Source organism: Thamnophis elegans, chromosome 7, assembly GCF_009769535.1.
Source record: "Thamnophis elegans isolate rThaEle1 chromosome 7, rThaEle1.pri, whole genome shotgun sequence".
Taxonomy (NCBI): domain Eukaryota; kingdom Metazoa; phylum Chordata; class Lepidosauria; order Squamata; family Colubridae; genus Thamnophis; species Thamnophis elegans.
Genome location: NC_045547.1, coordinates 18147357 through 18174485, shown reverse-complemented (window position 1 = coordinate 18174485; position 27129 = coordinate 18147357). Strand labels below are relative to the sequence as shown.

The 27129-nt window shown below is 40.4% G+C and overlaps 1 protein-coding gene across 1 annotated transcript in view; it reads left to right on the top strand.

The window, feature by feature from the left end:
- TMTC1 (transmembrane O-mannosyltransferase targeting cadherins 1) overlaps positions 1 to 27129 on the top strand; it is a 179343-nt gene that overhangs the window by 47138 nt on the left and 105076 nt on the right. The window contains 2 exon segments of the mRNA XM_032221138.1: positions 25288 to 25369; positions 26458 to 26561. Of these exon segments, the coding sequence (XP_032077029.1) occupies positions 25288 to 25369; positions 26458 to 26561 (186 nt within the window).

The window sequence follows — 27129 nt, the reverse complement described above, 5'->3', positions numbered from 1 at the left end:
ATCCCATCTATACTGTATCTGACGATTTCTGAGTTCTTCGACCAAAAAAGCGTAGTCTCTTCTGGCTCTTAACATTTGAGGTGGTATCTCTTTCAAAACAGCCAGGTCTTGACCGCCAATTTGAAGCTTAGTGTTATAAGACGCTTGCAGTACCATATTTCTGAACTCTCTTGTAGTAAAATATATAACGATGTCTCGAGGAAGCTGCTTCTGCTTTGCCAGCCAGGAGTTAACGCGGTAAGCTTTGTCAATTTGCCAGCCTTGGTTGGTCCCTGGTCTTCCCATCAGGCGGTCAAAAGCTTCCGATAGGATCTGTTTCAGGTTCTCCTGTTTCTCCTCACGCAGCCCCCTTACTCTTAATGCGAACTCCATTTGTCGGTACTGTATCATAATAATTTCTTTTTCAGCATTTTCCACTTTTTGTTCCACCACCTCTGTTTTCAATGTCAAGTTAGCATTGGCATCATTAAGAACCTCTAGAGTATCTTCCACTCCAGAAATATGTTCTGTTAATACAGTTACAAGACTCAGCATGTCGTCTCTAATTTTATCAACCTTAGCCTCAAATTTCTCATACAACTCCTGTTTAAGTCCTTTTATTTCACTTTTAATTTCACTTTTAATTTCTTCTTTCATTTCTTTTATTTCCTCTTTTCTCTCCTCTCTATTATCTCTAAATTTATCTTCCATTTTAATTGTCTGTGCATTAAAAGCCTCGCTTAGATTACTCAGAAAAAATTCTTTCGTTAACACATCCCCAGCAGGGGGCGTAGGAAGTGGAGGCTGCAGCTTTGTACCAGGCACTGAGGTTGTGCCCCTGGAAGTAGAGGGTGACGACTTCAAGTTAATATTTGGTTTTGAGGCCATTTCAAAATTTGTCTGCCTGCAGTTAATAAAACTCTATTGCCTAAATATACAGCTTTAAGTAAAGAGGCTTTTATTTTGAAATTTAAGGCTTGGCAAAAGTTTCAGTGAGTAAACATTGTAACAAGACCGTTCAACAGATTCATCACCGTTTAACTTCCAAATAAGCAAAGTTAATGAAGGAGTAAAATTCTTCTATTGTGAAACCAAAACATGTGATAAGCTATCTCTTTTGTTTTGAATTCTTTTGAAGTCTTGTGAGAATTAGCAAAAAGTGTTCGTTATTACCGGAGAAACCAGCCTGCTCGGCGCCATTTTAAAAGCCTCTGAGTAAATAATTTTTCGGAGGAGAAAAAAAAGAAGAAGCTAAAATGTTGATAAGCAATTATTGTCCTCGCAGTAAACGGATTCAGCTCGTGATAAGATTAAATCAAACAAAACTTAGAGCAGAGTGGGAGAGACCTACTTTGTCCTGCACAAGGCAGTTTGAAGTTCCCAGCACGGACAGCCGTTCTGCCTTGGGCTAGCCCCCCTTTCCTTGCAAGCACAAAAGCTGCAAAAATCGAAGAGCATTTGCCAGCAAAACAGTTTCTTCTTTCCCTCTTGCCTGAAGGATAAGAAAACCTGATAAGACGTCAGATGGAAGATCCTCTAATCAGGTACGTAGCCAGGAATTCGGAGGCAGCTGATTTTTTGCTGCTTCCACCAGTAAGCTCCTCCCAGGAAGTCGACTTATGACATTTTTGTGAACGTCATAAATACAGTACGTCATAAAGTGAAGGGAATTCACTTCCTGTTTCCTGCAAAACCTGCCTCTGAGTGAACAAGGCGTTCATTTAACAACTACAGTGTTTGCTTAATGATTGCATTTGCTTTACTGCCGCGGTGTTTGCTTAATTGCTTAAGAGCCGAGGTGGCGCAGTGGTTAAATGCAGCACTGCAGGCTACTTCAGCTGACTGCAGTTCTGCAGTTCGGCTGTTCAAATCTCACCGGCTCAGGGTTGACTCAGCCTTCCATCCTTCCGAGGTGGGTAAAATGAGGACCCGGATTGTTGTTGGGGGCAATATGCTGACTCTGTAAACTGCTTAGAGAGGGCTGAAAGCCCTATGAAGCGGTATATAAGTCTAACTGCTATTGCTATTGCTATTGCTATTAATTGATGCGAAAAAGGCTGAGGAAATTGTTACCTGATGACCCACTTTACAACTTGTGATCTCAGTTATGGTCCTAAATCGAGAACTGCCTGTATTTTCCCATGATTGTCATGTCAACCTAGTCTTCTCTGTGTTAATTGGCTTTCAGCAGAGATGGAGAACTTAGAGCTTCCTAATATGGCCAGGAATGGTTAGGGCTCTTGAGCCAAAGATCTTTTCCCCCCTCAGTTTATATCTTCCATTATCTACAGCTGGACATGGAGTACTGGCATAGAAACAGCAGTTTGCTAACGCAGTTGAATCTCCTGAATGTTATACTAACTTTTCTTGACATCTAGGAAATAGACTTGGTTCATGGATTGCTTGCTTAACAATGATTGACTGAATAGACGATGATTGGCTATAAAACTGATATTGCACAAACCAAAAACAAATGTTTAAAAGTCAGAAGGTGAGAGGAAATGATAGGCCAGGACAGAAGTAGAAGTACAAACAGTTTTTTTTTTCCTGAGATGTGTTCGGGACAGGGGTGGGTTTCTGCCAGTTCTAACCTCTTCTATAGAAGAGGTTCCACAAATCTACAGTGCCGTTTAGAACCGGTTCCAGCTCCCTCCCCCCGCCCATCCACACATCATCAAGATGAAGAGCGAGAGGAGGAATTCTGGGAGTTGAAGTCCACAAGTCTTAAAGCTGTCAAGTTTGAACACCCCTGGGTTTTTTTTCTAAAGGGTTAGGGGTGCAAGGGTATTTGGTATTTGGTATTTATTAATATTTGTATGCCGCCCTTTTCCCTGGGGGGACTCAGGGCGGCTCACAATTCAGAAGGAGGGGGAGACAAACCAAGTTACATATAGGACAGTACTTCATTAAAAAACACAACATTCATACTATTCGGGTACGGTGAGGTCTTTAGCCCCAGGCCTGTCGGGACAGCCAGGTTTTAAGGGCTATGCGGAAGGGTCTTGTAACTTGACAGCTTTAAGACTTACGTGCTTCAAATGCCAGAGTTTCTGAGCCAACATTTTGGTTGCTAAGCAAGAGCGTTGTTAAGTGAGTTACACCACATTTTACAAGTTGGCCATGCCCACCCAGTCACATGGCTGGCAAGCCACTCCCACCTGGTCACATGGCCGGCAAGCTGCTCCCCATAAAGTCACATGGCCAGCAAGCCACTCCCACCTGGTCACATGGCCAACAAGCCACTCCCACAAACCAGGCCACACCTACAGAAGAGGTTCTAAAAAAATTTGAAACCCACCACTGGTTCGGGAATTCCTTTTTTGAGCTTTTCTAAGCAAGGCCTCGGAATTTCTTTTGTGTGTTTGTTAATTTGTTTATTTAACAACATTTATATATGTCACCTGGCCAGCTCTGGGCAACATATATGAACAAACCAAGGCAGATTATTAGAACAATCCACTAAACAATAATATGTATATGTATATGCCAAATAATAATAATTGCTTAGATCATCCTAGGGTCCAAAAACCTGTTGAAAGCAAATTGGTTTAAAGACATTCCTGAATATCCCCCCCACAACATTTTGATTTGTTAAAATAGTGATACATAAATGGGTGTACATGAAATAGTGAAGGAGAAAACCCTTATGAGGGTTGAAAGAAAAGTAATGCCTCCAAAGTTGCCAACCAATGGCAGTATTTTTGCGCAGGAAACTTTGATATGTTGTTAGCATTTGTTCTTTCATTCCAGTTGATGGGAAGTTGCTAGTAGAAACAGTTGTGTTGCTCATGTCTGTGCAATGGAAGCCTGCAGTAATACTTATAATTCAGAGGTGGGTTGCTCCCGGTTCGGCCCGGATCAGGCGTGAGGCTCCACCCACCCACCCTCAAGCGCGCCGCACCGGTAATAAAAAAAAATTGTGACCTACCTCTGTTATCAGTGCATTTTAAACATGTTTGTAGGTTGATTGCTGATTTCCAGTTGAAATCCACTGCTGAATGCAGATTGTTTATGATGAGGATGTTGATATGAGTAATGTGCATCACTGCATCCAAAAATGTACAGTGGTGATGTAGGAGATGGCTAGGCTGAGCCCAAGAGAGGGGTCAAACACAACATCAGTTACAAGTCCAGTGGTGAGATTCAATTTTTTTGCTACCGGTTCTGTGGGCGTGGGTTGGTGGGTGTGGCATAGCTTGGTGGGTGTGACTTGGCATGCTGGAGAAAGATACTGCAAAATCCCCATTCCCTCCACTGGGACCCGGGAGGCAGAGAATAGATGTGGACGCGGCCAGTCAGAGGTGGTATTTACCAGTTCTCTGAACTACTCAAAATTTCCGCTACTGGTTCTCCATAACTGGTCAGAACCTGCTGAATGCTGCGTCTGCACGAGTCCCTTCATGCCCACAAGATATCTAAATCCAGCCCGTCTTGAATTCTGTTGACTCTCATCTATCACCCGTTAGTAGTTCAGATTCTTGTAGAGAGTTTCAGCGTACCATAAACCTATATTCATTTGAACTGCCTGGACTCCTGATTTCCTGCGCCCAACAGGTGAACTAGGAAAAGCTGACTGGATGACCTTTTGACAGCAGCTGATAGCTTTTGCAGAGAATGGCTGATGAACTGATTGAGACAACTGGAGGTTCACCCAAGAAGAAATTGTTGCTATGCTTGGCATTTTGTAGACATATAAGGGTTGCATTATTGATATTCTTCCATATCTGAAGGTGTGTGTTAGATAGGTTTCTTGCATGCTGATGGCAAGGATGACAGCTTCAGGAGTTGAAATTTGGCAGCAGTTACAAAAATAAAGGTGAGGAATTTCTTCCCACATCATGACAGCTGTCGAAACATCAGCTTATTATTATGACCTAAAAATTTAATGGCAGTTCAAAGGATATCCACACAGTTTCACTTGGGAGGGGCGGGGGGGAGAAGAATAACAAAAACTGGCTCTGGCAAGAAAATTCATGATGACAGTTTGGGGGGAGGATGCAGATGGTGTTTTTCTTATGAGTTTGCTTCAGCTTGGCACTCCTGTCACCTTAGAGCATTACGCTGTACACTCAACATATTGAAGCAACTATTAAGTGGAGCTTGGAAGCCCAAGAAGGAATTGCTGCTGCAACACGACAAAGCTAGGCCTCACACCTCCTGGGACATCCAAGAGGATGTCCATCTAACCTTGAGAAGTTGGATATCACCATCCTATCCAGATGTGCCCAGTTTTGTTGCCATTCCATGTTTTTCCAAAATTGAAGGAATATACTCAATATTTCTATGATGCGAAGAGGTGGAAAAGAGCCTGAGTACCTGATTGTAGAGACTTGGTGGGTGTGGCAGGGGAAGGATTCTATAAAATCTCCATTCCCTCCCCACTCCAGGGGAAGGTTCCTGCAAAATCCCCATTCCTTCCCAATCAGCTAGGACTCAGGAGGCAGAGAATAGATGGGGGCAGGGCCAGTCAGAAGGTGGTATTTACCAGTTCTCCAAACTACTCAAAATTTCCGCTACCATTTCTCCAGAACTGGTCAGAACCTGCTGAATACCACCTCTGGTCCATTGTATCGTTGAATAGTCGCTAAATAACCAGTTGTAAGTCGAGAAATACATGCACAACAGAAATAAGTTTAAATTTCTATTAAGCTCTTACTCTTAAGTTTACAACATGGCTTTCAGTTTTTCTGTTATTCCAATCAACAAATCCAGGTATCATATTTTCATCTTTCTCATTTTATGGAAAGAGTTGGGAAGAGGTTTTCAATCAGCATTAAAGTTAAGGTCTTTTCTCTAATTAAAGCTAGCTTGCCATCTCACCCAACTCCCATCAACTTCACCAAACTTCCATTTGAAATATAGTCAAATCTTTCCATTGTTGTACATATCAAAGTCTTGCTGCTATTATAATAAATAACAACAAAAGTTCCATGAGTCGTGTCCCCCCCTGTTTGTCCATGAGTCCCAAAAAGAATATTTCTGGTTTCAATTTTATTTTATAGTCTTTAATATATTTTTTAATTAATGTATGAATTTGAATCTAAAATTACAGTGTGGCATTCTTTTATGATTGCTTTTAGAAACATGTCGATTGTTGGCAAAAGGGTGTAGCATATGGTGGTGATTGATTATGTGTTCATGAAATCATTTCTGGTCGTCAGTACAGTTCAAAGAATATTCAGATTGTTTTGAATGTAAACTTTGTTGCTGTAAATAACTTGATATGATTCATCTATGGGATTTCTAGCATATAACAAAAGTGAACCCACAACCATCTGTTCCAACTGTATATAATGACAGTTTCTCTCTTTTGCTGCAGCCAACGCAGCAATAGATCCCGTAATAAATGCCTTAAATGCATTCTATCATTTTAGGGTGTTAATTGAATCCTGATTAATTTCTAAAAGGCACAATTTTCCTTGTTAATATATTCCACAGGAAGAATATCTTTACAGAGAGAAATAATTCAAGAGCCACCTGCAATTAAATAATTAATAATTATTAATTTCCCAAGTTAAAGTCATGACTTGGAATTGCAACATAGAAGAGCCCATAACTTGATCCACCAAAACAGAGGAAATAAATAATAATAATAATCTTATCTAAACCCTAAAACAGTTTTGAGGAGCATATGAAAAAAGAATATGTTCCATGTTTTTAATTTAAAGAATGCCAAATATCTACTAAAAATTCCTTCCAGTTTTGAGAAAAAGAAATTGCTTTGGAATCTTTCTGTCTAACTGAAAATCTTGAATTTGGTTAGAATATGGATTATAAGCAGAAGACAATTTTGTGAAACAACCATATATGAAATATTTCAGTGGGTATTTAGTAGGGCAACAACAACAGTTTCCCAGTGTACTTTTATTTTTATTTTTTTTTCCTTTCTTTTTCTTTTTTTGTTTTCTCTGCTTTATATTCCTGGTACTCCTCAATTTGATTGCTTAGCAATCTTTCAAAATGATGATGGACCCTGAACAATGTTATAAAATTAGAATAAATAAAATAAATAAGATGTTCTAATATCCAGGAGGCCTGCAGTCAATTGACCACATTCTGGGTGCTTGGCAACACCCCACATTTGCCATGTGCATCATCCTGTGATCATATGATTATGATTTACAACATTTTTCCGGATATCATTGTTTACTTCCTCTTTCTGGCAAAAAAAAATGTTGCATAGTAAATAGTGGATTTGCTTAACAACTGTGGCATTCACTTAACCACCACAAAAACATTGTAAAATTGGACATGGCCACAAGATGATCCGCTTTATAACTGTTATGACTTATGACAGAAATTGCAGGCTCAATTTTGGTTGTAAGTTAAGGACTATCTGTAGTTTGTGTTTATCACCTTTTTTAAAAATTTTAATAAAAAATTGTTTTAGAAATAAGGGAAATAGTGTGATTAGATTCCTTAACTATAAAATATATACTTCACTTGTATAGTGTTTATATTCCACATCAATTTTAAGATTCCTGTTCAATATGATAGCTCTTCCACGTTGTTTTATTTCAATATCCACTATAGCAATAATAGCAATAGCAGTAGACTTATATACCGCTTCATAGGCCTTTCAGGCCTCTCTAAGCGGTTTACAGAGAGTCAGCATATTGCCCCCAACAATCTGGGTCCTCATTTTACCCACCTCGGAAGGATGGAAGGCTGAGTCAACCCTGAGCCGGTGAGATTTGAACCGCTGACCTGCTGATCTAGCAGTAGCCTGCAGTGCTGCATTTAACCACTGCGCCACCTTGGCTCTTAATAAACTAATATGTTTGTCCATTCCAAATCCTATAGCTAGCAAAAAAAAAAAACATTCATTAGGTAAAATGTGTATTTCTTGCAGCCTAGTATAGTACTATAAGATCACAAATTTCTAAGGCTTCTCTTTAGAAAATGCATTTTGCTTTTATTTTGGAGTGCAAATTTGGTAACCAGAAGGACATATTGCAAGAATCCATTGTTTTCCTAACTGTGATTAAATTATGATTTAGCTGCATGAGTGCACCAGACTATACACCAAGGTTTACAAACCAGTATAGTTGAGTTCACTCAATATACTCAGTATAATTCATTCAGTGTAAGACAAGGGTGTCAAACTGGATTTCTTTGAGGCCTGGATCAGCATAGTAGCTGTCCTCGGTGGGCCGGTCGCGGGAGTGGGAGCAGGGGGAGACTGGATGGTCTCCTGCAGCACCCTGCCAGCCAAAACGGGGCACCGGGGGAGCACATGTAGCCCTCTCCTCCCGCTGTACCCCATTTTCGCTAACAGAGGCATTGCGGGCCAGTCCTTTGCTATTTCCAGGCTAGCCCCATGGGTTTCACACCCCTGGTGTAAGAGAATTGTGTGGTCATTAAGAGAATTTGGCTTCTCTCGTTAACTTTGCTTGTCGGAAAGGTTGTTAAGGCCACAAATAGCAATTATATGACCCTGGGACACTGCAAGTATTGTAAATGGTTGCCAAGCATCTGAAGCTTGATCAGGTGTCGAGGGAATGCTGTCACTGAAATGAGTACAAGGACCAAGTCATAAATCACTTTTTTTCAATCCTCTTGTCACTTCACACAGCCGCAAAACAAATGGTTTTAAGTTGAGTCTAGACATAGTTAGTACAAGGAATCCATAGTTTTCTCTCTGACCTGAAGATTTGTGTTGATTTGCAGGTTTCATCCAGTTATGGTTGCAGTCTTGGATCTGTGAAACATTTGTTTTTAATTTCTCATGCTTTCCCCTTGTGGGGATTAATGTAAATTCATTCATCAATTCAATTGTTTAACCTGTGCTAAGGATATTCATAAGCCTTGTCAGATGAGTCATTTCTATTCTTGTACCTCAGCACAAATCTGCATTCCAAATTGTAGCTACTTTGAAATTAGTTTGCTACTAATGGCTTCTCTCTTCTCCCCCTATCCCCCAAACTAGAGGAATTATCATTTTGTCAGAATTAGAAAAGTGTTTTATTAAGTGTTTTATAATGCCTTGGTAAGGCCACACTTGGAATACTGCATTCAGTTTTGGTCACCACGATGTAGAAAAGATGTGGAGACTCTAGAAAGAGTGCAGAGAAGAGCAACAAAGATGATTAGGAGACTGGAGGCTAAAACATATGAAGAACATTTGCAGGAACTGGGTATGTCTAGTTTAATAGAAAGAAGGACTAGGGGAGACATGATAGCAGTCTTCCAATATCTCAAAGGTTGCCACAAAGAAGAGGAACTCAAACTATTCTCCAAAGCACCTGAGAGCAGGACAAGAAGCAATGGGTGGAAACTAATCAAGGAGAGAAGCAACTTAGAACTGAGGAGAAATTTCCTGACAATTAGAACAATTAATCAGTGGAACAGCTTGCCTCCAGAAGTTGTGAATGCCCCAACACTGGAAGTCTTTAAGAAGATGTTGGATAGCCATTTGTCTGAAATGGTATAGGGTTTCCTGCCTAGACAGGGGGTTGGACTAGAAGACCTCCAAGGTCCCTTCCAACTCTGCTATTGTATTGTATTAACTGTCTTCCCACAACTTTGTCCTAAGATGTTGTTCTTCTATTCTCAGAATGTTTAATTTAAGGAAGCGTTAACTGTTTATTGATAAATGTTCTATACTTCAGTAGTTAAATGGGGGAAATTAGTACTTTCAAATTAATACTTTTAAATCGATTTAAAAGATGAGAATTGTAAATTAGCTGAGGAATTTTCCCTTCTTCCATATTTATGCAAAAGAAAGATGTTTTTATGTTATTTTTTATTTATTTATCAAATTTTGAAAACTCCCTCAATAGAGAGATTCTGGGCAGTATGCAAATGAAAATGTTAAACATTTTAAAACTGTATATAAAACTTAAAAGAGACAACAATTATTAAGATTCAACATTAAATGTTAATTAAAAGATGAGGGTGTGACTGGCTTTAGGGAATGGTCCTTTGGGAGTCCCAAGCAAAACAGCAGAGCCATGTTTTCAAACTTTTCCTAAAGTCCAGGTAAGTCGGGGCCTGTCTCACCTCCGGGGAGGGGAAAATGTTCCACAAATGGAGGGAACAGGAGTCCAGTCTTCCTGGACCCTGCCAATCAAAGTTATTTAATTTATAGGGTCTGCAACATACCTTCCCTACCTGACCAGGTGGGATGGGCTGCTGCAATGGGATGAAGATGGTTCCATAGATAACCTGGCCCCATGGCATGTTGAACTTTTAAGGTCATAGCCAACCCCTTGAATTGAACCTGGAAATAAACTGGTACTCATTGCAGCTTGTGCAGCAAAGGTGTGGCATCCACTGTTCTTTGGGTGCTCAAGTTAAGGAGATCACCGAGAAGAAGAAAAATTGCTGGTAAAAATATGTAGTGTATTTATCTCTTTTTCTGGATGAATAGAAGTTGATCTCTCTCATTTTAAGATAAATAAAAGCAATGGCAATAGCACTTAGACTTATATATTGCTCCATAGTGCTTTTCAGTGCTTTCTGGGCAATATATACTGTCAGCATATTGCCCCCCCTCTCCCCCCAAATCTGGTCCTCATTTACCAACTTTGGAAGGATAGAAGGCTGAGTGAACCTTGAGCTCCATCAGAAATAAACTCCTGTCTGTCGGCAGAGTTCGCCTGCAATTCTGCATTCTAATCACTGAGTCACCACGGCTCTTAATATCGAAGTGAAATATATTTTCTCAGGCTAATATGAACTTTGCTGCACTGAAGATGCATTGTGTTAAAACTCCCATCATAACTATTACAGCCAATTCTGCTATTTATTATTTATAATATTTTCAGTGTAGAGAAATATGTACTACAAAAGACAATTATGTCGTGGCACGACAAAACCGCGAAGCCCTTATCCGCGGAGCCATAAGCGCGTCGCTAAAGCCGTGATGTCATCACCGCGTGTCATCACCGCCGCGACAACAGCGCGGCAACAGAAGGGCGTTTTAAACGGTGCTGCGGCAGAAAGCCGATTTCAATTAAGGTAAGGGTTAGGATTAGGTTTAGGGGTTTGTTTTAGGGTTTGTTTTAGGTTTAGGGTTAGGGTTAGGGTTAGGTTTAGGGTTAGGTTTAGGGTTAGGTTTAGGGTTAGGTTTAGGGTTAGGTTAGGGTACTGAGTGCTTGGAAATACGCGGATTGCCCTCCGCGATTATGTCATTGCGGTAGGGTCGTGTTTTTCCTTAGCACTTTGAACGGCGCGAATTAGTCTTCGCGCTATGTCTCCGCGGATAAGGGCTTCGCGGATTTTTGGTGGAACCCAATTATGTATATACTCTACTTATTATACCTTGCATATTCAATCATGAAAGTTCTTTTTTCAACCAAATAAACTACAGGGTCTTATTTTCTTTGGATTCCTGAAATAAGCGCTTGGCCTTATTTCCGGGGAGGTCTTATTATTTTTGAGGTGCAGGAGGCGGCGAGCATGGTCACCTCATGGCTGCTGCTGCGTTGCAATATTTTTTGGGAGGGATTATTTTGGGGGAAACACGCTGCTAAGTAGTAAGAATTTACAAAATAACATCAGAAATAAACTATATCATAACAATGGCAACATGACAAGAATAGAGCAAAGAAACAATGAATGCAACTGTAGGAATTCTAATCCCTGTGTTAGGGTGATAAATAATAATTAGATTTAGTTTATATAAAGCCTGGTTGTTTCTATCTATTTCAGATGTGATAAAGATGCAGTAGAAGAACATTGCTTATTAAATTGGGTGCCATTGAATTAATATGTCTTATTAACTGAAGCGGAACACCAATATTATTGGTTTAGAAGAGCTTCCTTAAAAATCATTTACTGAATTTATGGCATGATGATTGCTTCTAGCTTAGATGAATATTTAATAGTGACTTGTTTTGACAATTGGAGGCTGAACAATATGTTTATAGGGTGAATTCATTTGTTAAAGATGACAGGTAGTCTTTTTTAAAGGTTTCTTTATTCCTTCCCAACTTCTGTCTTTCCATTTATTTCTTTATTAATGAAACAGAATTATGTGATCACTAAAGTTGCTCTGTCCCCCTTAAAAAACGAAATAAATCATAATGATTTTTTTTTCCTCCTCCGTATCAGGTTTTCTTTTGTCTGCTTATCTTTTTCTCGCATTGCAACGTGACTGTTTTATTTGACTACATATGGAAACAGGGTGGGAAAATTATGTTTTGTATACAGCGGGTATAAAAGCAATACAGAATTGCATTTATCTCTAAAGGAACCTTTTAGTGGCCCTCAGAGCATTTCAGGAAACTAGGGATGTGGTTAAGAGATAAAATCTGACCCTTAAAACTTTATCCACCCGTTTAACCTCCTTTTCCTAATCCTAAATCTAATCCTAACTTAAATCTAATCCCTCCCAGTCAGATTGATTCCTCCCCTCCCCCCAGTTTGGAGGGATGCACAAAGTAGATGCTGTAAGGTTTGAGGCATCCATTTTATCTCAGAATTCATCTTCTAATTCCCACTTCCCAAATTAGGGGCTGAAAATATCAGTCTAGTATGAAAATTTCATCCAAGCATAATCTAAGTGTGCTAGGACGGAGCCAGGGGTCTACAGGTTGGGTGGGCAAGGCATATCATGAACTTCATCATCTTATTGGAGCAATGATATCATGGTGCATATGATGTCATGTTGATGGTTTTTACAATGTCTAACTGAAGTGTAATGCAGTTTCTACTAAAAATATCCAGAAGCTCATGGGCTAAATTCACTATTATTTTATCAAGCGGAATAGTCATATAATTTGACCTGGATAGGAGGGATGCGGGGGACCCCCTGCAGGGTAAGGCTGAGGAGTATGTCCAGTTCTTAGCGGACAAGGTTGCTCGGTTTCGGTCGGACTTGGACTCCACCTCTGCAGATCCAGCCGAGGACACAGGGGGATAACTTGGCAGACCATCTCTGGGTTGAGTTCCAGGATGTTGCCTCAGGGGATGTGGACAAGGCCATACGAGCTGTGAGTGCCTCAAACTGCATACTGGACCCATGTCCCTCCTGGCTGGTTGCCAACAGCAGTGAGGTGACACGAGGCTGGATCCAGGCGGTCGTTACCGCCTCCCTTCGGGAGGGGCACTTCCCCGCCGCACTTAAGCGGTGGTGGTGAGACCCCTCCTGAAGAAACCATCCTTGGATCCAGCCGTTCTTAACAACTACCGTCCAGTCTCAACCTCCCCTTTGTTGGGAAGGTTGTTGAGAAGGTGGTGGCCTTCCAGCTTCAACGGTCCTTGGAGGAAGCTAGTTACCTTGACCCCTTCCAGTCCGGCTTCAGACCTGGTTACAGCACAGAAACCGCTTTGTCGCATTGACCGATGATCTCTGGAGAGCCAGGGATGGAGGCCATGCGTCCATCCTGGTTCTCCTTGACCTCTCAGCGGCTTTCGATACCATCGACCATGGTATCCTTCTGCGACGACTGCGGGAGGTGGGAGTGGGAGGCACTGTTTTACAGTGGTTCTCCTCCTACCTCTTGGACAGGTTGCAGTCGGTGTTGGTTGGGGGGCAGAGATCGTCCTCGAGGCCCCTAACTTATGAGGTGCTGCAGGGCTCGGTCCTTATCCCCCCTACTATTTAACATAACATGAAACCGCTGGGCTGAGGTCATTCGGAGGCACGGGATAAAATACTACCAATACACGGACGACACACAGTTGTATCTGTCCGCCCCGTGCCAACTCAATGAAGCGGTGGACGTGATGAACCGGGGCTTGAGGCCGTTAAGAACTGGATGAGAGCTAACAAACTGGTACTCACCCAGACAAGACCAAGTGGCTGTGTGGTTTCCCTCCCAATAATTTGGCCAATGTTCCATCACTCAGGCTGGGGGGTCAAATTTTATACCCCGCAGACAGGGTTCGCAACTTGGGAGTCCTCCTGGACCCACAGCTGACTTTCGACCATCATTTGTCAGCTGTGACCAGGGGGCATTTGCCCAGGTTCGCCTGGTGCGCCAGTTGCGGCCCTACCTGAATCGGGAGGCCCCTCACAACAGTCACTCGAGCCCTTGTGATCTCTAGGCTGGAATACTGCAATGTGCTCTACATGGGGCTGCCCTTGAAGAGCATCCGGCGACTTCAGCTAGTCCAGAATGCGGCCGCGCGAGTGATTGTGGGAGCACCGCGGTTCGCCCACATAACACCTATCCTCCGCGAGCTGCGCTGGCTACCTGTTGATCTCCGGGTGCGCTTCAAGGTGCTACTTACCACCCATAAAGCCCTCCATGGTAGTGGATCTGAGTACTTGAGAGACACCTTCTGCCGATTACCTCCCTCCGTCCCATCAGATCGCACAGATTGGGCCTCCTCCGAATTCCATCCGCCAGTCAGTGCCGAACTGGCGACTACGCGGAGGAGAGCCTTCTCAGTAGCAGCTCCGACCCTTTGGAACGATCTCCCCGTGGAGATTCGTACCCTCACCACCGTCCAGACCTTCCGCACAGCCCTTAAGATCTGGCTATCCCGTCAGGCTGGGGATAGATCCTAATCCGCCCCCACTGAATGCTGAATGAATGTTGTGTTTTACTGTTTTATTTTATTTTATTCACATATTTTATGTTTTGTCTTGCACTCCTTCCCACGAATTGTAAGCCGCCCTGAGTCCCCTCAGGGAAAAGGGCGGCCTATAAATGACAAATAAAACTAAAAAAAAACTAAAACTGGATGCTTGCAATTTGGCAAACATTCTCTTCTCTATCAACTTTCAGATGATGTGATAATGGGACGATGATGAATTTGGTTTTTACCCAGCCCTCAGGACAGACTTTGCAGAAGAGATCATTACTTTTCCCAAAGGTGCTTTTTGAAAAGACACCTGGACTTCTTTTGTTTTTCCTTGAAGACATCTTACTTCTCATCCAAGGACCTTCTTCAGTTCTGACGTCTGACTTCAGTCAGAACTGACGTCTTCAGGAAAGTCCAGGTGACTTTGAAAAGGCACCTTTGGGACAATTATGACTTGGATGATTGAGAATCTTCACAGATACTACAAAACCATTATTTCCTTCTCTTAAATACCTGGTGACAATTGAGGGAGCCTGTACATGCTGGCTGTGATCTTTCATATAAATATTTCTTATTAATATTGGTGGTAACAGGGATTAATTCAACAAAATGCCTGGCTGTTAGGATGAGTGTCGTTGGTTGTGTGTTAGAAAGAATATCTACACCCCAAGTTTTTGTTTCTCAAGGGTAAGGAGGTTTAAATAAGACATAGTACATATGTCTTATTAAGGTTCAAGAAAGTCAGAATAGAGTTCAGAAAGCACTGTCAATATATTCCATGCAATTTATACACAAGAATCTGGTCTACTAACAGTCAAAGCAAATTGATACCAGATAAAGAGTCAATGGATTTCAAGGGGGTTGGACTTGCAATCTCTTTTCAAATGGATGATGTATTGGATCCAGCTGTCAAGCTCAGCTTGGTCATCTCCTATACCTGTGATGGTGAAGAGATGGAGCGTGAGCGTTGCCCCAGTTCAGCTCCGCCATGCATGTGTGCACACGTCCCACTGGCCACCGGGTCTTCGGTTCTCTGCCGTGCATGCATTTGGGGTGGGGCATGTGCAGGGGGGCACACGTGCATGTGCAGGGGGCGTGTGTTTGAGGCCATGCGCATGTGCAAGGCACATGCAGGGGGCATGCATACATGCATGGGGGTGGGTGCATCCATGGAACGCACGCATTGCATTTGGGGGTTCAAGCATGCATGCACACATTTGCACAGTTGCACGCGCACTTTGGGCACTCGGTGCGGAAAAGGTTAGCCATCACTCTCCTCTGTCGTATTCGTACATGTACAAATAACATATATGTGAGGGGCAACATAGTCCTTTCTGGGTGTTTAAAACAATATAAACCCAACCTAAATCTTTGTATAGCGTAGGACAATATTGCAATCCATTGTTTTCAGGTTCTTGTCATTCCTAATTGCTGTGCTGTACTAAACACCCACCCTGATCACTATGGACAAGAAAATATTTCTCCATGCCGAGTATAATAATCCAGCCAGATTTCATATATTGCCTATTTAGATATAGATGCCAGTTTGCTTCTGAAGAGAAAAGAATAAATGGAAGGAATGTGGCTCAGAATGAACCATTCAGTTCTTCCCATAGAAAGTCGAACATCAAAACCTCAGGCAGCAGGTATAACACTTAGTTTGCCAGGTTTTGGAAATTGTCTGGATGTTTTACTTTATTAAAACTAGAAAACTTTCCCAAACTCATTCTCTGATTCTTTTTAAAATCCTCCCAAAGGTTGTGAATGGGATCGCACCTCTCATTAAAAAATGAGAGGAGATTCCTAAAATGATATCAAAAATACCAAGTAAGAAGAAGCGGGGAAGCTGGTTAATTGTTTTCTTTTAAAATGCAGCCGTGAAGTGAATGCAGTGTGTCTTTCACATTGCAGTGGGAATTATTTTGAATACTGAGTGTAGATTCGGTGCTTTTTGCTCCTTTCACAAAAAAGAACGAAGGTGCTGCTTCTGTAATGGATTTGGCACAGGTCATTGTTCAGCTATGGATATTGATATGATAAAATAATTTGTGACGTAGGCAGAACTTCAACCAGACATTTCACTGAATCAAAGGCAGGAAATACAGTGAGACCTTGGGTCACAAATGGCTCAGACCACGACCAAATCGTGGTACCAACCAAAAAATTCCACTAAATGTTTCATTCAGGTCATGGAATACATCCTTGGGTGCCAATCAACACAGCTGCGGGGATTTTTGTGTGTGTGTGTGCGTGCATGCGCAGTCAGTCTTACTTCTGGTCACGACCAAATTGGGTTGCCGACCGAAGTCCTGGAATGGATTACAGTCGGAACCTGAGGTCCCACTGCAAAATGACATGCAAACATGAAATATTACCAAGTAGGAGATGATCAGACACTTCTAGTATGTTTTCCGGCAAACTAGCCCCCCCTGGTTAGATATTTAGAATGAATGGAATGGAACCGGAACGGAACGGAACAGAACAGAACAGAATAGAATTATTTATTGGCTAAGTGTGATTGGACACACAAGGAATTTGTCCTTTGGTGCATATGCTCTCAGTGTATATAAAGAAAATAAAATATATTTATCAAGAATAAATAGATACAACACTTAGTGATAGTCAATGTTACTAATAAGCTATCAAATTGTACTAGTAAACAAATAATAAATATAATTGAAAGATACAAGCAACATAGTTATAGTCATAAGTGGGAAGAGATAGGTACTAGGAAGGAATAGAAGAATAATAGTAATATAGTCTTAATGAATTATTTGACAGTGGTGGGAATTAGTTGTTAAGCAGAGTGATGGCAATTCGGGGGAAAACTGTCCTTGTGTCTAGTTGTTCTGGTGTGCAGAGCCCTATAGCGTCGTTTTGAGAGCAGAAGTTGAAATAATTTATGTCCAGGATGAGGGCTATTTAGATATTTTCACAGCCCTCTTTTTGACTTGTGCAGCATGAACCAGGAAGACTCACTTCACATACATTGCTAATTCCAGACTAAACATGGTGCATGAACAAATCATAATGACCTGGTTTGCACATAGCATTTAACTCTGGTAGATGGCTTCATACATCTTGCTACGCCCCGAACCCAGTGTGCTTAGCCATCTTGAATTCACATAGTCTGCTTCTTAGTATTGTGCTAATGTAGCTGGAGTCTTTGTGTTCTGCTTACAATTCAGAACGGCTTGATTTACAAACACATGAAGCATAATTTCAGTTTGTTTGGTTTGGAGCCTAGCGTTCTGTGACCCAAGCCACTTTGGCTTGTAAATCATGATTTATAATGTGACTTGCTCTGCAAACTCAGCCAATTTGGGTTTATTCAATAAAGCATAGGTAATATGAGCAGGCTTAGCATGATTTGTGAACTCGGTTAGAATGCGGGGGTAAAATAAAACCAGATATGCTGCTCACATATCTCTTCAGAGTTGAACATTGGTAACAAACAAGGTGGAAGCAATGGTATCATAGCCTCATTTTTAATAAAAATGAGAAGATTTTTTCTTCTTGGTTCCAAGTGGAGAAAAGCTACTTAAATTAATTTTGCAATGTTTTCCAAGCCATTTATGTGTGCATACATGGTATATTTCATTATGAATTCATTTATGGATGTTTTTTATTGTTAACCACTCTGGAATAGAGTTGTATGAAAGACTGTATATAAGTAGCTATAAATAACTGGAATTTCATTATAAGTAAAGGCAAACACATTTGGGGCCTTTTAACTTAGAGTTATAGCATAATAGAATTCAGAAACAAGGCTCATTAAGTTTAATGGCATTTACTCCCAGGTAAGAGAGTGTTATGAGATACTTTATATAATTTTTACTGGCTATTAAGATTTCTTTTTTCTTTCTCATAATAGTAGAATTTGGAGTCAACACATCAAATTGTGCAGTATATGTACGTTGTGATATGCTGAAAAGTAAGAATATGAGACTCCCTTTTCTCAAGATTTCATTCATTGCAAACACATAATAATATTATTTTATGTAAACATTTCATATGCATCACAAAATGTGGACAAATGCAAAAATTGAGAGATTACTACAGCATGCTTTGCATGTTAGACAAAAAGTAGAAATAATATTTTATTTTAAAATGAAAACCGGAAACAACATGCTCTTGAAAATTAACTTGCTCAAAATGAGGTTAAAAATATTCACACTATTTTTGTTTGAGCTTGAAAAGACAAAATGATCATTTTCACCCACAAAATACATGATGTCGAATTAAACTAATAATCCTGTGAAAATTCTCAAATCTTACAGTAAAGCTCAATTGTGAAAATCAGACTTAAGTTGTTTTGCATCCTGGTTAGGTTCACACAAGGACTATTTTTTTTAACCTTGCTGTATTACTTATTTCATGGCTTATGTGTTGTGCAAACCTAGCCAATTATAGTTTATTCAATAAACCTATTTGGGTCATGTGAATGAACACCACTATATCCTTTTGCTGAGTGCTGGTCTTCTCTATCCTGCTGATTTGATGATATTTTAGATCTCTTTCTCCCACTTAGAAGTCTGTTGCTGAAAGTTCACAGGCCCATATCCCCAAATTTTGTATCTTTTGTGTTTCTAAAATTATGTATAAATTCCAGAATCTTTAGTTTTGTGTTATCCCTGCACCTTTCCCTTTCGCTCAGTATCATGCAAAAGAGAATTGATATCTCTCAACCATTAGATTTTTCTTGAGGCCCTAGGATTCATTCAGAACGTAGGTAACCAACATTTGCTTTTCATGCCTTTCTGGTCTGAATGTAGTATTACTCTGTGGCCTCATTGCCTATAGATCATAGATTATAAATAGATAATAAACAGCCCATCTTTTATCCCAGTTTTGAAAAAAAAAATTTTTTATTTTTTGTGCCTTTTGATCAGTTGGGATTAGTTATACATAAAGTGTACATAGAGACTATATTTTGCTTCTGTTTCTTGTGTTGGAATTCAAGGCTGTGATGGCCTCCATTTTACCACGTTGATGATGGCTAGTTTAACCATTATTAAGCTTTGGTCTTTTTCTTTGGCTTCTTTGCAAACTATCTGTAATCACCATGTTCATGCATTCTGGTTTATAAAGACCGGAACAGGCAGGAATTTGGAGTAAGAGTTCAGAGTTCCTGCTTCAAAGAATGAACTGAAGATGTAGTTCAGCCACTTTAATGCTTTTGGAAACCTATGAAATAAGGTACTGTGTCTCCAAAACAAGATCTTAAGTCCAGAGTGTGATATTATCTGAGTAATAGGTGGTTGATTGGGATGACCTCATCTTTCTTTAAAGGCCTCTCACTTTTCATTTTGACACAGATAAGGTGTCTTGTTGTCAGAGTTGCTGATTTACACAATTCTAGGCAGACTAGAAACTTTAACACCACTGTAAAATTCAAGATCTTAAATTTATTTGGCTATCTTCTTAGATGTCTTCGGTAATAAATTGAGTTCTTGGAACAATAAATTATCACCACCCCCACCATTTGGGGATAATCTTTAAAGAAAAGTTACATTTCTTCATATTCCCCTTGTGTTGAAATCTCTTTGTGTTTTGTATGGTCTCTATGTATGTGGTGCTCAGTGGCTAAGATACTGAGCTGTCGATCAGAAAGGTTGGCAGTTCAGCGGTTCTAATCCCTAGCGCCGTGTAACGGAGTGAGCTCCCATTACTTGTCCCAGCTTCTGCCAACCTAGCAGTTCAAAAGATGTAAAAAATGCAAGTAGAAAAATAGGAAACCACCTTTGGTGGGAAGATAACAGCGTTCCGTGCTCCTTCGGCGTTTAGTCATGCCAACCACATGACCACAGAGTCGTCTTCAGCCAGCGCTGGATCTTTGGCTTTGAAGATGAGCACTGCCCCCTAGAGTCGAGAATGACTAGCACACATGTGCGGGGGAACTTTTACCTTTACTTTAATTTGTGGAAGTATAAGTGAGGTCCTTTCCTTTTTCATTCTTTGAAATTCCTTTTCAGGTTTTTTTGTATATTCTTTAATGAATATTTCATTGTAGAAGTACTTACCATGTTGTTATAATGACCATTAAATATTTTTGCAATGCTTATCTGTGAATTAGCTGTGAATTAGAGATGCTAAAATATGGGGAGCAGACTGGGGTCTTGGTACTAGCGCTGGATGTCAGAGAGAAAACCAAAATACTGCAAGATTGAGGCAGGTAAATACAAGAAGATCAATGTTGCCTCTAAGCTGCATGGATGCATGGCTGGCACGTAACAAGAAAACACTGCACAGAAGTTTCAAACTGACGCACAGTGTTTTTTAAAGTCTGAAAATATGACTGAAATCAAGGAAGACTCTGCCCGGAGACCCGATGACACTGCAGAAGGGAGAATTCCCATAGGTCCTCTGGGCTACGTCAGTTTCTGGAAAACATGATTTGCTGGTTGTAGCCTACGTTTCTCTGCACATCCGGGATTTCTCAGTCATTGCATCGTCTGAAGTTCTAGGCTCGGCAGTCTTTCTGCGATCCCTTCGCTTTGCGGAGAGAGGGAAGCAGCATTGAGTTGGACTGCCTGAGCCAAAGGGGTCCATGGGATCTTGAGACTTGATTTTTGAGCAGTACCAATCCTTTCCACTCTTTCCTTTCCCTTTCTGTTCTTCTTCTATCTTCTTTTTCCTTTTCCTTTCCTTTTTCCTTTCTTTTCTCTTCCTTTCTCCTTTCCTTTCCTTTTCCTTTTTCTTTTCCATTTCCTTTCCTTTCTCTTTTCCTTTCCTTTCTTTATTTCCTTTTCCCTTCTTTTTTCTTTTCCCTTCCCTTTCCCTCCCTTCTTCATCCTTTCCTTTCTTCTTTCCATTTCCTTTCCTTTTTCCTTTCCTTTCTCTTTTTCCTTTCCTTTTTCTGCCTTCCCATTTCCTTTCCTTTCCCTCTCCCTTCCTTCCCTTCCTTCCTTCCTGGGGGTCTGAGGGAGAGGGAGGGGATCCTTTTCCTCCTTGCCCCCTACCCAACATCTGCTCTGATGACAATTATGGCTAAAATAAATTTCAGGTGTTCAGGCATGAAAATGTGCCGCTCAAACACTGTACTTTTCCGCACACACTGAAAAAAAATTAGAGGAAACATTGAAGAAGATCAGGAATTATTTGTGTGCATAGTACTAAATCTGCCTGACACAGATACTGTATCTTGCCTGCCTATCGCAAAGGCCTGTGCTACACATCCTGCTTTTTTCTATGAAAAGGACTCAGAGTAAGATATAAGGGGAAATACTTCCCCCAATCGTCTTTATCTGCTACTAACTCTCTATCCCGTATACAATTACTTTATTACTCCGCTTCCATTGGCCCAGTGGACATTTTTAACAAGCTTAGCTGCTGCATTTCTGAGACGCTGAGATTTCGGAGCAAAAGGATTTTCAAAGTCTTCCTTTGAGGAGATGGAACTAAGAAAGCTGCTGTGGATCATGCCAGGGATTGATTCACTAAACCTTAAGACTCTGGTTTTCCATGTGAATGGCCTAAACATACCAAGGTGTGAAGATCTAATGCAGTGATGGCGAACCTTTTCGCCACCGAGTGCCCAAAATGGAACGGGTGTGCCAGAGCCCCGGAAACAGCATGCAAACTGGCCAGCTGGTCTTCAGGCTTCCGGGGCTCCGGCATGTATGAAGATCAGCTGGCCAGGGTGCATGCGCATGCCAGAAACCGGAAGAGCAACTGGCGATGGTGCACATGCCCACAGAGAGGACTCTGTGTGCCACAGGTTCACCATCACAGGTGTAATGTAACTTCCTCTTTTGAGAGACAATAATCTGCCACACTTGATCTCTGCTTGGGGTACTTGGTTCCCAGAAAATGCTTTGAATATTCAATGCAATAGTGAGTTTCACATAGTAGTACGCCATAGAGCGTAACCAGGACACTAACTAGATTTCAGGAAACTCCAAGGCATTTATTTGTAGATTGTATAATTAGAAGAGAATGTTACTCAGGTCATACGCAAGCTAATCTTTAGGAGAGAGGCAAGGCTGAATCCCACTCTCGTGTATCTGTAGAGAACCCGAGGAGTTACCCGATGCTTAAGAAGGGGATAAGATTGACCGAAACAGTAGAGAACATTTCACAGTACATTTTCAACTAGGATAAATGGACAGAACATTTTGCAATGTGTCTCATTCACTTCGTTCCTTTCCCACTTACAATTCTGATAGGATACAGTCAGAATTAGTTCTTGTAAGAGAAGCAACCTAGAACTAAGGAGAAATTTCCTGACGGTGAGACAATTAATCAGTGGAACAATTTGTCTCCAGAAGTTGTGGGTATTCCAACACCGGAAGTTTTAATTGGAAAGCCAATACGTCCCATTCTGTATAGGGTTTCCTGTCTGAGTCGGGGGTAGGACTAGAAGACCTCCAAGGTCCCTTCCAACTCTACTATTCTCTTATTCTGATTGCTGATGTCATAAGGTTTTACAGAATACACTTTATTTTGGGTGGCCATTTAAAAAGCATACAAAAAGGAATCTGCTCAGATTGATTCCACTAATAACTCTGCACCAAAACAGTAAGGCTTGCTAGAAATAATGTTAAAACGGGAGCTATTGATTGTCTGACAAAAACAGACTTTTGATTTTTGCAAGATAAGAGCATTTTAGTCTAATCAGGTACTTGACAAAGGTGCCAAGAAGATCAAATACAAACATGTACTGTAATATGATGCTTAAACATTGATTCGTTGTAAGGTATCTGTGTTTTTCTCTAGAATCAGGAATCATTTGTTCAGCATCAGAACAAATTCAAGGTATGCTACCCAGTCGTTGCAGGAGACTACCAGTAAACTTTAAAAGCTTTGTTTTAGCAACCTAAACATATCGCATTTTCTTTCTTTATCTCTCTGTCATTCAAATCTCACATACTGTATATCAGAGGCTCTTCTTTGGATTGGCCAGGTGACAACAGGACATGGGGAAATCCCTTGAGAGTGCTATTTGAGATGAACCTTTTTTTAAAAAAAAATATTGTTTTTATTAAAGGAAAACACACAAAAAATCATCTTTCATTACATCTTGTAGAAAGCGTATCCATTGGTTACAGATATATTTCATGCGTTTCTTCCACAATCACATATTTCATTCAGTTTAAATTGTACATTTTAGAATTTATACATATTTTACTATCACTATTCCACCATTTTCATTTAATAGAGTTTTAAGGACACAACCACCTACTGGCATTGTTAAAAAGATATCTAACATTCCCTCTCCTTCCCCCCCCCCCAAACTCACAAATTAACGCTTCTGTCCATTTTACTTTTACTAGTGGATCGCACCTGCTTGTATCATTGAATATTATCTATTAACATTTATTTGTTATTATTGTAGTTAGCTAAAGATTATTTATTATTTATTAATTATTTATTTTTTTCATCTCTCCTCTCCACAGGCCCCGAAGGAGATTTACCTTTATAACCATCTCTAAACAGAAACTTATTAATAAGTGTTAACAAAATAACTATTACGATCTAAAACAGTCTAAAAGATATTGACATTTCTAGTTAATAATCACCAAAAGTATGCATTAACATTTCCTTCTTATTATTATAGTTAAAGAAAAAAAACCAATTGTTTACTGTTTATAATACGTCTCCTCTCTTCTGGTCCAAATTATATATATACCTTCATAACAAGATCTAAACAAAAATTTATAAGGTTTATAAGTCTTTTTGCCAAATCTATTTGAGATGAAACTTGATGGAGTGGAAGATGGAAGCCTGGTTCCCCCCCCCCCTTCCTTCCTTCCAGCACTACTTTTATAGCTTCAGTTTGATTGCTGGGTTATCTCATACACCCAAGTGATGAGCATTTGGTAGTTGTTCATTACACTAAGATATTCTGTCCCATAACCATTCTGTGGCCGAAGGAATACAAGAATTTTATCAGAAAAAAGGCTTTCAAAGAATTTTCAATCCATTCCTAACTTGACCTGGAACATTCCAGATCTAGATACAGTCTTGTATACAAACACATTCTTCTCCCGTTTAACCGCAAAGATCAGAACTGTGCAAACATGATATTTTCTTATGATACTCTTTGGGAAACAACAGTGGTGTGGTGGCCTTAGAGGTGGAGCTCTTGCCTCGCAATCAGGAGGCTGTGAGTTCGATCCTCGGTAGAGGCAGATATTTCTCTCTCTGGGCACAACCGAGAATATATCTGCTGGAAAAAAAAACAAAACCCTCCGCATTGGTGACAGGAAGGGCATCCGGCCAGTAAACACTCAGCTCTATTCAGTTGCCCAGACTCCACCTCTCAAGGGATTATGGGGTCGTTAGAAGAGGAGGATGACTCTTTGGAAGCAAAAGTTGGACTTTGAAGAAGCAGAATTATTTATTTATTTATTTAGCATATAGCACAAAAGGCCAGAGAGTTTACAATATTTACACACTTCTAAACACTTCTGAGAAATACACTTCAATTAACGAGCGAAAACTATGATACACACAGCTGAACTATAGACACTGTTATATGGCTGCTGGTTCTGCCTAAAGATTCAGATTGTCTGAGGTACAATCTGAATGCTTAAAGAGGTGAGAAGAATGAGCACCCAGCCATCTGGTGGGTATTAATTGCTGTTTGATTCCTTCACACTTTGAGAAACTGTCTTATGTGTTGCTATGATAATGAAGACTCCTCCTTTTTCTTCTACTTACGTTCCTTTATGTTGGCCTGAAAGCCGTTATTTTAAAGTGTGAATACAGTTCACAGGGGTCAGTGGAAAGGCCGTTTTGTAAATAAATTAGCCAAGTATTAATGTCCACCAATACTGAAATTTATTAAAAAAATCATAATCTTCTTTTTCTCCCGCTCTATTTTAGTTACCTGACCGCGAGTAAGAAGCAGAAATTCTTATATTCCACAAGACCTTTTCTGAAGAGGGCTGCCTTGGTACTTACCTATGTAAGTATTGCTATACATCATTCTCTTACTTCTTTAATGTCTTAGGTGAATTATATTCTATCAGTCCCTGAGTGTGAAGAATAAACTAATTCAGCAGTCATAACTAATTCAGCAGTCAGGGCAGTCATAACTCAAAAGATGTGCTGATTAGAAACAGGTTAAGATGAAGGTATTTTCAGCATCACAAATCTTTTTGATCAACAGAAGCTCAGGTAAATGTCGATGGAGATTCACAGTCATCCAGGTCATGGTTGTCCCAAAGGTGCTTTTTCAAGAGGCAACTGGACTTTCTGTTTTTTCTTTGGAGATGTTTTCGCTTCTCATCCAAAAAGCTTCTTCAGCTCTGAGTGGGTGGTGAGGAATGGAAGGAGAGAGCTGGACATTTGCATTCTTTTAGCCGGTCCTTAAGGTCACCTGGAGATTTATCTGTGTCATCAGGGCCACCTGAGTGTCATCTGAAGAGGCCATCTATGTCAAAATTGAACAGCCCTCTCTCAACAGAGGGGGTGGGATATGACATTATCTATCTCCAATCTACAACACAGTCCTTTCAACAGTTCCAAGAAGGCTCCACACCCATTTGCACCACTCAAGTGATCCTGATGACCCAGATTAACCTCCAGGTAAACAAGGATGCAAACGACCAGCTGTCTGCAAGGAGTATAAATCCTTCCATTCCCAGCTATCCAGTCAGCGTTGAAGAAGCTTCTTGGATGAGAAGTGAAACCCAGTTACCTCTTGAAAAAGCACCTTTGGGAGAAGCTCAGGTAGAAGCTTTGCTAGCTGACCAAAATGCTTAATTGTATTATATCCAAACTTTGTTCCAGTCTAGAAACAGCTCATTAATTCACCCAATAAAACACATGTACATTTATGAATGATAAACCAGCGTTCAAATTATCCCTCCCCTTTATTTTTGTATTTTGTAGATAATAAAGAATCATCATTTCAGTTTGGAATGATAGGTTATCGCTTGATGCAATGGGATGACCAGTAACAATGAAGTATTGTAATAGATATAGATTTGCTGGCCATGTACAATTGAGTTTCTCTTTAATAATCCAAGAATTTACTCTTCTTATCTGAAGGTGATCCTACTTATGTATTTTCGCCTATGGATAATGGGAGGTTCCATGCCAGCCTTTTCAGAGCAGGACAATCCAGCTTCATTCTCACCATATCTTCTTACAAGGTATTCAACTGGGGTTTACTTCTTTTTGACATAAACCAAATATAGTCTATATGCCTTGTTGCCTTTCCCCTCAAAACTGTGTTTAATAGAATGAACTTAGGAGTTCTGTTACTCCTCTGAGTTAAAACTCATTGCCATTAAATCATCTCAATGTAAATATTTCAGGAACTCTCCCAAAGATGATGTTTGGAGACTTTCACATGTGAATACTTCCAGTTCCAAAATGTATCTTGAATGCTTCATAGCATTCATAGATTACCTAGTATATTTTGATAAGGTGTTTAATGTGGTTAGCAGCCATCTGTTGCTCCTACTGCAATTATTTGTTTCATTCCAATTTAGCCTTCAAGAATGGACTGTGTGATCCCCCGCATCACATCATTGGTTTAACAGTTTTTTTTGAGGATTCTTGGATGCTTTATATAAAGCAGAGGTTCCCAAATCCTTTTGGCCTGGCGGTTGTTTTAAGAGCATACTCTGAATGTCTCCAATTCCAAAACTTTGATTATTCAGAGTATTGAGTAAGCTTTATAACAGATCTGCAGATCTGATGTTCGAGGCCATCCAA